We start from the raw sequence: 12,360 nt of genomic DNA on the forward strand, positions 1-12,360 counted from the left end.
CTATTGCTGTCGAGGCTGTAGCCTTTTAAAGTCAGCCATTTTAAAATGGTTTGAGGAACTACACTAACTAATGTGCCAGACAGGTAACAGAATTAATAAGCCAAATTAAACTTTAAAAACTAATATGCCCCCCCAACCAACAATGAAAGTACAAAGAACTGATTACAAATTTAATACAAAACCACCCAGAAAATCTCAACAACTAAAATGGGAAAATGTTGTACATGATAAAGAACCTAGGAGCTAGGATAAGCTAATCTTAAAACTCAGGTCTTGTCAGATACTAGAGCTTAAAGAAACATTATTTACATTACAAAAAAAAAAGGATCTGTACAATTTAAGAACAAAACAATTATTTTTGTCACCCAAATTTCTTTTTATTTATTCATTCAAACTGAGTATGTGAATCTGTTATCATGCATATTGATCACATGTAATAAAAGAACCATAGAAGAGTATCTACTAATGTTCAACATTTATTTGTTTGAGCCTGAAATTGTGATTTCATCAGCCTGGAAAGTAGACAGTAATGGAATTCCCTTTATCAATGAAGACTGGCCAAGTATCCTGCAACTTAACAGTTTTTAGAGAGTGGCCTGGAGCCCAGAAAAGCTATGTGACTTGCCCAGGGCCACAGAGTCAATATGTGCCAGAGCTGAGACTTGAACACAAGTTATTTGGACTTTCAAGGTGGTTTTCTACCCACTAATCCAAATGGCTTCTCATACATTATTACCCTTCTCATACATTATTACTAAATATGAATGCCAGTGAAAAAAGATAACTGAAACATTATCATAAATGCTATTTTTTGCAACAGTAGCTCAAACTGGTAATGTCACACATACTTATTTTAGTATTTAACAAAAACTACAAAAAGTCCAGAAAAGTCTTAAACACCACATCAGAACAGATAAAGCTAGCAAAATTTAATATTTTTGTTACAGGTGAACTAATGTCCCCTTACAAAAATGGGCAGAGAGTGACTGGAGAAATGGCATGTGCCAGAGCCAAGAGCATGAAAGAGGAAAATTAACAGCCTTTTGCAATAAACTACAAAAAGGTAGGAGTTTTGGACACTAAATTACTTTAAAGAAGGTAGGAGTTGACTGAAGTGAAAGAGGAAGAAGCTGTGTATGAGAACAAAGCCCAGGGCTTTTTTAGCACAACATACTGTGTAACAAAGTAAAGGTTCTAAATCACAGTAAGAAAAAGGTACAATTAAGCAGTAATAGGTAACCATTGAAATTTAGGGTAAGAAAAACCACAATATTATATCTAGCTTTTATTATTTCTTCAAATCCTACTCTCTATTGTTTTTAAATGACAACAGAGTTAGAGCTAAAAGGGACCTCAGAAGCCAGTCCAACACCCTCATCTTATGGCTGAGAAAACTGAGGCTCAGTGATTGAGGTGAAGCAATTTCCTTGGGGTCATTGAGCTAGTCAGCCTTGGAGGCTGAACATGAATCCAAGTCCTCCGACTCCAGAGCCAGAGTTCTTTCTACTCCATGGTGCTGCTTCCCACCTCCTTTAGAGAGTGTGGTCCAGCAGCAGCTGTGGCTGCTGGCGTGTGTGGGAAGATAAGCAGGAATGAGAAGATTTCTGGGGCAGTCTAGGCTCTGTCACTCTACTCTCTCTGTGACGCTTAACCTCTCAGAACCTCAATTTCCTCATCTGCCAAGTGAGGATAATAAAAGCTGTCCTCCTAATCTCATAGGGCTGCTGGAAGGATTTTGCTATGTGTGAAAGATTAAAATGAGGTGCTGAATATGAGAGAGCAGCTAGGTGGTACAGTATACAATGCTGGGCCTGGAGTCAGGAAGAACCAAGTTCAAATTTGACCTCAGACACCTACAAGCTATATGACCCTGGGCAAGTCACTTAACCCTGTTTGCCTCAGTTTCCTCATCTGTAAAATGAGCTGGAGAAGGAAATGGCAAACCACTTCAGCATCTCTGCCAAGAAAACTCCAAATAGGGTCACAAAGAGTCAGACATGACCGAACAATAACTGAATGTCAAAGTTCTTTAAAAATTAGAAAGCACCCTAGACATACATGAGGTAATAATAGTGATTGGTTCTATTGTTTTAGTAATTTATAAAATATGAAAAAATTAATCCATGTAATCTCACTTATCTAAGCTTTCCAAAAAACCCAACCGATTGACTCAAGAACCTTAAACAAGGTACCACCCATCTATATTACCTATCTAATATAAGGCTGTCTAAATTTCAAACATAGTGGCCTATGAGAAAATAATCTGCCTCTTAAGAGCTAGTTTGGCAAACCCAAATGTAAAATGATGGTAAAGGTCACAAATTTCCAAGCAAAAATGCTAGTTATATATAGGGGGTCCTAAAAATCTTGGTGCAGTTTTCAGCTAGTAAGGCCTAAGCCTTTAAACAGCTTTAAAGCAATTTAAAAGCTATTAAAGCTTAAAGCCGCACCAAGACTTTTGGGACACCCATGCAATATTCCTATTTTATTCAGGTCAGTGATGACATATTAGAAATATCTCACCTTAATTTTGCAGTCCATGGAACAAGACAGCAACAAATGGCCGGAAAGAGGAAACAGTCTGACAGCACTGACACCCTTTAAATGAGCATTACAATAATTAATTGGAAAAAGGAAAAAAAAATAGTGAAATAAGAAATGAAAAAAAAAAAGATTCTCAATAGAATTCATTAGTCTCTCCTTCCCTGCAAAAATTATGTCCTAAACTAAACTTCATTATTAATTCAGGAACAGATGCCTGGGGCAAACACAGCTTTTGAAGTCCCTTGAAAAAAACAAACAACAACAAAAAACCAATTGATACTCATTGGGAGGGCACTGCTGATTTATTCAAACAGCTGATTTGCCCCTTCTCCCTCCCAAATGCAGTATGACAGCTTTTTGTAAAAAGCTGCAAATTGTGGGTCTTGGAATGAGTACAACCAACAAAGAATTTCAATATAAAATGCCTCCTACCTTCTTTCTATCTAAACCCTTCAGAATACAATTTGTTTATAAGCTTAAAATGCCAATTATTTGCCTCTGCTGAATATGATTTTGTTTTTTCTTGAGTTAGTCTGAATATTGCTACCTTCTCACCTGCTACTTTTTGCTCCTCCAATGTGAAAAGATCCCAACAGGGGAGATAAAGAGGAGTTACTGAAACTGAAGGGAGGGCTCAATGACAGCACCCCTGCCCTGTTACTCAATGACTTCACTGTCTGCAGGGAGGTGAATGCATTAGTGACTTCCAGGCACATCTCTATCCTCCACAAGAGATTCTGGTGAGCTACAGGGAGGGTGGGCAAATAGCGGTAGTTGTCACTGCTATGGAAGTAAGTCAGTATTAAAGATCAACTTGGTTGGTTGTGTTTAAATGGTTGGGAAACTCAGTGTAAACCATTATTTCCAAAATTAATAACTGAATTTTCAAAACTGGCCTTTCTATAATGACATTACAACAAAATGGAAATATCAGTTTCTACCTTTGTATGTCCAGACCAAACATGGATCTGTTTTTTCGGAAGATAACATTTCTCAGGTGGTACTGCAGAACGGAGATTAACACCTACGTCTTGAGGAACATGAAGATAAGACCTGCCTTGATAGTCATACATTTCTTTGACTAAAAGAGAAGACAAAGGAAAAGAGAATAAATAAACTATTCACAACAAAGCTATAAATTAAATAGCTCTGCAGTCATTTTAAAACAAGATTATGCCATTTTTAAGAGTCCGTCTTACTTTTTAATAACACAATAATCACAAAGACTTGTTCAAGTTTAATTGCTTGGAATTATAGCTATTATTAGCAATTAGATGTACTGTCAAATTTCTAAATTGCTAAGGAATGTCAGATACACACTTTTTAATAAGAAATCTCTTAGTCATGCCTACAATTTAGTGATTTATAAAATAGTTTATAACATAGTTGTGGAAGGAAAAGTCATTTGATTATACCTATATTTCTAAAGCTCCACAATTTATTTATTCCCTCCATGGACACAAGACAGCAACTTTGTAGTAGGCAGCTTCATGAGTTACCATGACCAAAAGAATCTGTAACCTGGTGGTCAACTTGATGGTGATAAGCCTCTCCAAACTTAGTTAGGCTGGTCCTTAGACAACAACTTGTCCCTAAACCTATCCTCAGAGTTTCTGCAACATGGAGGCCCCGCTAAAACTTAGAAAGGCAATACAGTGATTTGGAGCTGGGGAAGGTCTGGGATTCAAATCCCACTTCCAACAGGAACTAGCTAGTTGTCCATAAGCAAGTCACTGAAACTCTGAGACTTAAGTTTCCTCATTTCTAAAACAGGAATAATCATCATTATCATCATCATCATCATAATCATATCTGTCCCACCTATCTCAGTATTATTATGAGGATCAAATTAGATAAGGCAAGGGAGAGAAGGGAATAAGCAATTATTCTGTGCTAAGCACTTTAATTTATCTCATTTGATCCTCACAACAACCCTTCAAGATAGGTGCTATTATGTCCATTTTATAATTGAGGAAACTGAGGCAAACAGAGGTTAAGTGACTTGCCCAGAGTCGCACAGCTAGTAAGTGTCTGAGGCTGGATCTGAACTTAAGTCCTCCTGATTCCAGGCCCAGCACTCTCATCTACTGCACCACCTAATATATGTAATGTGCTTCGTAAATTTCAAAGCACTGAATAAATATGAAGTGTCCTTATAATAACCATTCAATTGGCTGAGACATTCACAACCCAAGGCCATTTCCAGGCCATGATTAGGTACTGGATTAGGAAAGAATCTGATTATAAACAGAAACTTTATCTACAATACTGAGAGGAAAAGAAATAATATTTAAGCATGGATGGATGCCATTTGTTGCAAGCCATCTTAAATCAGCAATAAAATGGAGTATAGATAGAAAAGTGCTTTTCCAAGCAGGAGAAATGGTTTTTCCTTTTCCCATTTGCACCCTTTGTCTAAATCCTCTTCTAAACCACTTTTTTCTTAAATTCAGGGCAAATTTTCTAGTAGGAATATAAGAGTACCCACAGTGCTACAGTGGGTGCTCTGAGGAGATGAATGCACTTTCAAAGCCACATTAAGTATAAACATTTGTCACGAGATGAGGCATCTTTAAAATAACACTAATGTTTTAAAACACTTGAATTTTTTAAACTTCAAGTGCTACTGTGTGAAATGAGAATCAAATTAGCATTCTACCTCAAAAGCATGTCTAACGATGTAGGAAGTTGAGGGTTATTTAGGGTATGTCTTCTTTCTTTACCATATTATTAACCATTAGCACCTCCATCAGAAATACAGAGGTAGAAGAAAAAAATGAAAGAGACACCAGTTACCTTTACTAGATTTCTTTTCAAAATTTAGAGAATGAAATTAATGGTTCCAACCCAGATTTAATTACTGAAGTTACTCTTGCTCCCATTAGTGAATACTTAAGAGTTCACTGACTTTAGTGTTGTAGAATTCACCTAGCGTAAGAATCTAAATGTGTAACTGGATGATTTCAGTTAATGCTGAGGACAATCAGTGTCATCCAGATTGTGTACCTAGACCTACTTTTTTTTACAAAAACTCAAAGTTTTCAATGTATGATTTAAAAGAGAAGTCAGTATAAAAAGTACATTACCATGTAAAATGGTCTTTTCTTCCCCAGGTTTGTCATCCTCATGTTTGCCTTTCTTTTGCCTCTTGGCTGTGATTTCATCTAATTCTTTCTGTTCTTCCTATAAAAATCAAGTACATTACTTTAAAATTCAAGTTCCAGCTCTCACCTTACACTAAAATCACCTATAAGTTGCTTAAAAAAGCCCGCTGACTATAACAAAGGGTCTTCTTATGGCACAAAAGTGGTGGCAAAGATAATGCCTAAGTTTAAAGTGGTCAAATTTCCCCTAAATCAGAAAAATGAGTATATTTTAAAGAGTGGAGAACTTTAGAATGGAAAATCATAATATATCTTGTTAATCAATAAGCATTAATTAAGCCTTTACTATGTGTCAGGCTCTGAGGAGCCAAGACAAAAGCAAAATAAGTCACTGCCCTCAAGGAGCTTACATTCAAATGGAAGCAATCAAGAAAATGAACGAGGGTTTTGGTTTTAGGTACTCTTTCAACTTGACCATAAGTTTCTTATGGCTAGCATCACCTTGTTTCTTTTGGAACTCAGTGTGTAGTATAGTACTAGAAACACAGTGAGGGCTCAAATCTTTCCCTTGGTTGACTTATACTCATAAATATTTAGTGATACCAATATCAGAATTATAAGACTGGTTTGGAATTTCCAACATGGGAGACATGATCTTAAAATAATCCTAAAAACATAACATAAACAGAGTATCAGTGCTTAGTAGAAACATTCTTACATCCCTTAGAGAGTACATACATGTAAGGCCAACAAGAAATATTAGTGCTTACTTCTGAAGGTTTAGCCACTTCTTTTTCATCTACATATTTTGCCCATGGTCCTAAGAAACCATCAATATTTGATGCATCATTTTCTTTGAACTTTTTTCTCTTTTCTGTTTTTTTCTGTCCAGTTTCAAACACAGTTAAACCTGTAAGACATCACAAACATATTTAGTAAAGATGAATATTACTTACACAGGGAGTGATAATGAATAGACACAGAGTTTTCAAAGCATATATAACACAAGGCAAAGAAACAAAAGCTTAACCATAGAGTCTCACACCACAATTTGTAATCCATTCTTTTGGTAAGGAAGCCCTCTGGCCACTAAGGTGCTTTATACATGCTATTATAATATTTAAATATTCTTCAAAGTTTAATGAATCAGGAAATTGAATAACTTTTCAATAACACAGAATCCTCTCTGAATGAACTTTACTTTGACCACAGCACCTCCAATTTCAAAGAAATAACAGTTTAATACTGCAAATTAAATAATGAATAAAATTTGTTATTAAGCTGTCAACTTAGACATTTTATTTTATTTTTTATGAAGTGGTAGATTGTCACTTAAAGAACCTATTCAGTTCAAAGCCAACTTCCAAAATGTTTTGGCTTACTTATCATTTAATACAAGATTACAAAGTAAATATGGCTGTATTAATATCAGTTTGCGATGTTTTCGAGTGATCTTAATATAAAGCTGACATCTGATTACAGAATTTTAGAGCTAGAGGGCATTTAGTTCAAACAGTCAACCAATGCAGAAATTTCTTCAGCAGCAAAGGGAAGGGAATAAACATCTATATAATGCCTTTTATGTACCAGGTGCAGGACCAACTGCTTTATAAATATTATCTCATTTGATCCTCATAACAACCCTGTTATATTCCCATTTTAAAGTTAAGGAAACTGAGGCAAAGAGAGGTTAAGTGACTTCCCCAGGGTTACACAGTAAGTATCTGAGGCCTCATTTGAACCCAAGTCTTCCTAACTCCAGGCCCAGCACCTTTATCCACCATCATATTTAGCTGCCAATACTAGCGTAACACTAACAGACTGTCATCTATTTTCTGCTTGAATAATTTCAATGACGGCAGTGGCAGGGAGAGTTCATTATCTTACATGACAATTTATTCTATTGTTGTCCATTAGACATTGGAGAGCAGAGACTTTTACCTTTCCTTGAATTCCCAGTATTTAGCACAATGTCTGACACAGAGCTGCTTAATATTTACTATTTACTTTTTTTTTTACTATTTTACTTTTTACTATTGGACTACTGAATAGATCTAGTTATTATAAACCTGTTTTTCTAATATTAAGCTAAAATTAGTTTCCCTGTAACCTCCATTAATTTATTGGTCTTAGTAGTGCCCTCTGTAGCAAGAACAAATCTCCTTCTCCTAGGACAGCATTTCTGATGTACCCCCAGTCTTTTTTATTTCCAGGCCAGATACCCCCTGTTTCTTCATCTCTTCCTTAATATTTCCACACTTCTCACCATCTTAGATCTTATCCCTCTGGAAACACTTTGATTATCTCCTTAAAATGCAGCACATAGCATTAAAATATTCCAAATGTGGCCACTAGCAAAGACCACAATAAGACTAATATTTGCTATAATCTGGAGTTGATCATATGAACTTTATTCCCCACCTAGGTATACCACATTGGTGGTCTGTAATAAGCTTGTCTTCTAGCACAAGAACTATTGTCAATTCTGGTTTCCACTATCCTGTACTTATGCAATTTGTTTATTTAAACAAAGATACAGGATTTCTTTTCTTTTCTTTTTCTTGGTAATTGGGGTTAAGTGACTTGCCCAGGGTCACACAGCTAGTGTCAAGTATTTGGTCTGAGGCCGGATTTGAACTCAGGTCCTTTTGACTTTAGGGCCGGTGCTCTATGCATTGTGCCACCTAGCTGCCTCCAGGATTTATTTTCTGTCAGAGATTCTATATTGCTATGGGCTTTTTTCCATCATCAAGAAAATATAAATATCTCATTATAATTTTTAAAATGTTCACATATGTGCAGTTAATTTTTGAACAACGGTTTATTCTGTAATTAGCCTTGAATGATTTACAGTAAATGATGACAGAAGCAGTCCAGAAAATGAAATCCAGAGTCAGTTCAATCCAATAAGCATTAGGTTATTTCACTCTTCCTTATGATGAAGATTTAAATAGAATTACTAAGCAGTCAAGGTGGCTGAAACCATTGTTGTCCCCAGCAGATGGGGGACAGAGAAATCTTCTCATGAACACAGTCTTTCCATCTTCTAATGGTAACTCCTAGGTCAGGTGCTAGGGATGTACTACATTTGCCATGGCTGAACTGGAACCATGCCAGACCTGAAACTGGTCTCTGTCCATGTGGAAAAGGAAACACAGGAAAGGCCAAAATAGAAAAGATTATCTGCAGGGCGGTAAACATGCTGCAGATCATAAAAGAGGAGGGAAAGAAAAATTCTATCTTTGACTGAGAGTCTGAAGAGAGTAGCAAAAGGTTAGAAAGGCAGTAGAATCGAGCAGAGAAATTTAAATGGGTTGCTGGTGACACAGATATATTATACTACAACAAGTTTCAAGGAATAAAATGGCTACACATTTATGTTTTAGCAAAAATCTGGAGCAAGTTGATGTTTAAAAAAAATTTATACAAAATTATATTGATTATTTACTACACAGACATACATGTCTTGTTAGCATTGAACAGCTTTCCAAGTATTCAGGCTATACAATAGGCTATCATTCCCCCCACCTCTCCCTTCCTGAGCCCCCCTGCCAGGCACCTGGAAAAACCATATGTATTACTATAAGAACAAAACTGGTCCTTTGTATGGCACAAAAAGAAAATTGCTTAAATATACCCACACCTTCAAAAATCAGAAAAAAAACCCAAGTATTACTATATAATGGGAGTGACCAATTTACAATAGAATCAAGTGCAAGGATGGACTCAGTATTTATTGTTCAAATTCTAGCCTAGTTAAATTTGGAAAGGCTCATCATGAAGCTGATGAATTTTTCTTCTACAGCAACTCTTAAAGACCATCCATTAGGCTAGAGAAAGGCAGCATCCATACTGACAAAATTATAGATCCTTGATATAATGAAGCATGCAAGTATCAGATATTGAAATAATTTACCTTGATTTTTCTCAGCTTCTTCTACAGACCCAATATATTTAGCAGAAACTTGATGATTATCTAATGAGGGGTCCAATGCATAACCTAAATTTTAAAAAAGGGGGGGCAAACTGTCATTTGAATTTTTTGCCAGTCACAATTTTATAATTGCATAAATAACTTCACATCCCATTTCCTCGACTAAAATGCATCAACAATTCTCTTCACTTAAAAGCAATCATCTTTCCCTGTCATATATTTCTAGTTAAATCCACAACCGAAAAGGATAAAGACTATTCTTTCAGGAAATTAATCACACTAAAATTACTAAGATCTTTGCTGGTTGTTTAAACCTTTGTCTACTTTCTAATAAGACAGTAATATATGTATATACAAATACACTAAAAAGGTCAATCATAAAGTAGTAATCACTTTTAATTATTTACTGATACCCAACATTCCAAGGTTTAGTTAGGAAAAGACCAATTTTTTTTTAAAATTACATGAAATAGGGTGGGGAAGAGAACTTTTAAAAATTAACACCTTGCTGTACATTTTGGAAAATGCTCATTTCTATTTTTGGTAAGAATATTCTTCACTTCCTACCCTAAAATGATAGTTTATTTGTAATCACCCCAGATTGAGATATTTCAGTGGTAGGTGACTAATTTAAAAATACATTACCTAGAGGTCTCTAGAGGGTTTTGGAAACAAGGAAAAAAGGGCCAAATACTAATCGAAAACAAATAACACATTTTATAATACTCTTTAAGCATATGTCACTTGAACATCCAAAGGCAACTTAATCTCAGTATCATAAACCACCAAGGCCATAATTTGTTTCCACAGAGAATTTATATGGAATATTTTAATATAGATACTTTTTAGACATAGAGGGGGCGGGAGTTAGGAATAGTAAACGTATGTATCTTTGTGGACACATGCAAGTTGATAGTTTTTATTCCTCAGCTAAAGCTTATTAGTAAAGACTCTGCTTTCTCAAGAATCAAGATTTAAGTCAAATATACTTGATAATAAGTGCTTAATAAGCTAAATGGTACAGGTGCTCAACTCACCCTCTTGACATGCTAGAATAGAACCAACCACCTGGCTATTAGTTCATTTGCATTTACTTTTCAGCATTAAAATATTTTCTTAGCCAGAAGAGATAGCTTGATGATAGGAAAGCAGCTTTGGAGCAGGATCCCTGAAATCACAGGTTCAAATCCCATGAGTCAATTTAGTCTTTCATTCCTTTAATGTACAGAAAATTCACTGCACATGAACTTGTTGAATGAGACTTTAAAGAAGCTAAAAAAAAATTAAGTTGATACCCCACTAAAAAAGCAACACAACTAATGAAGACTTGTATGGATAGTAAACTAGTCTTTAAAATTGGACCTGTCTCTACATACATACCTGTGCACTAAAGTTCTGGTGATAAATGAGAGAGTTTTCTGGTTCTTCCTGCCTCCATGTATTCCCCCAAATTCAGCTACAGTTTTTGTTTAGAAGGAGGGAATGTGCTCCCTCTTCTCTGTTCACCACTATCAATAAAAACCCTCCTTTTTTTGTACCCCCTTTCTAACTTTTCTGCATGGAAGAAAAAAGTAGAGTTCATAAAATCATAGGAGTTAGAAGAGACTTTAGAGATCAACCTCTAATCTTAGAGACGAGGAAACTGGCCCAGATTGGTTAGGTGACTTGCTCATGGCCACATGGGTAGTAAGAAGCAGAGCCAGAAGTAATCAAATCAACCAACCAAAAAGGAGTTATCAAGTACCTGATTTTTGCAAGGCACTGTACTAAGCACTGTCAATAAAAAGAAAAAACAAATAAAAGTCCCTGCCGTCAGTCTAACAATAGGTATATAAGTATATATACAAAATTAATACAAGGTAGTTTTGAACCCAGGTCTTCTGACTCCAAGTCCGGTGCCATTTTTGCTGCCTTACACAAAGTTCCCTCTGTTCCCTAATTCCCTTGCATGCTTTCTTCAACAACCATTCAGTTCTATCCAACCCCATACTTCATATATATATATATATATATATATATATATATATATATATATATATATATATGTATACACATACATATATATATGTATACACATACATATATATATATACATATATATATGTATATATAGGAATTAAATGCATGTGAGTGGATATAGAGGAAAAATTACTTTTAATTTTCAAAGTAACAAAATATTTCTTAATTCTCCTTTGTCAATTTTATGAAAGTTAACTAACTATTCTTAAATAGAAAAGTATCCACCTAACCTGGCAAAATACATAGATCTTGTGCAATAACACAACCAAAATACCAATCTGGATAACAGTGTATCCTTCTTTAGAGTTTAAAATCCATTATAAGTTCTTCTCTTATTTGTCATTATTTTTATTTTCCTTTTTCAAAAATTCAATTTTTTCCTAAGGTAGACAGACAATGGTATAAGTCTTTCACCATCAAGACAAAATAAAACAAAGAGAAGTTCTTATCTCAAGTACTTATTAGGAGTAAGAGGCTAAGTCTGGCTGAGATCTACCCAATTCTGACCTATTTTCCACTGCACCATGCTTTAGCCAATGAATATCTTTATTTTATTTAGTTATCAATATGCATAGTCTGTTTTTTCTTTTTGAAGCTTGTGTTATTTACTTAAAAAACCAAAATACTTCTATTAGCTTTCTTTTGGTAAATTTGTCTGCAACAGGCCCAATTTTAGGCAGATTTAAGATATTCTACGAATTGGAGAAATTATAATTTTTGCCTAAAATTTCCCAAACTGTCTAATCATGGTCTAATTGC

At 35.1% G+C, this 12,360-nt stretch overlaps 2 protein-coding genes across 2 annotated transcripts in view; one reads left to right on the forward strand and one right to left on the reverse strand.

Moving 5' to 3' along the window:
- The window catches only part of METTL24 (methyltransferase like 24), a 207,670-nt gene extending 206,582 nt beyond the window's left edge, over window positions 1-1,088 (forward strand). Inside the window, exon 6 of the mRNA XM_021008076.2 lies at window positions 948-1,088. Within this exon, the coding sequence (XP_020863735.1) occupies window positions 948-1,036 (89 nt within the window). The 3' untranslated portion in view covers window positions 1,037-1,088. The remainder of the gene's footprint in view (window positions 1-947) is intronic.
- CDC40 (cell division cycle 40) overlaps window positions 1-12,360 on the reverse strand; it is a 53,794-nt gene that overhangs the window by 13,755 nt on the left and 27,679 nt on the right. The window contains exons 4-8 of the mRNA XM_021008065.2: window positions 9,565-9,648; window positions 6,419-6,558; window positions 5,631-5,727; window positions 3,486-3,625; window positions 2,524-2,598 (exon numbers count right to left, since the gene is read on the reverse strand). Of these exons, the coding sequence (XP_020863724.1) occupies window positions 2,524-2,598; window positions 3,486-3,625; window positions 5,631-5,727; window positions 6,419-6,558; window positions 9,565-9,648 (536 nt within the window). The remainder of the gene's footprint in view (window positions 1-2,523; window positions 2,599-3,485; window positions 3,626-5,630; window positions 5,728-6,418; window positions 6,559-9,564; window positions 9,649-12,360) is intronic.

The sequence above is a fragment of the Phascolarctos cinereus genome, unplaced genomic scaffold (genome assembly GCF_003287225.1).
Source record: "Phascolarctos cinereus isolate Bilbo 61053 unplaced genomic scaffold, phaCin_HiC Scaffold_5;HRSCAF=322, whole genome shotgun sequence".
NCBI lineage: Eukaryota > Metazoa > Chordata > Mammalia > Diprotodontia > Phascolarctidae > Phascolarctos > Phascolarctos cinereus.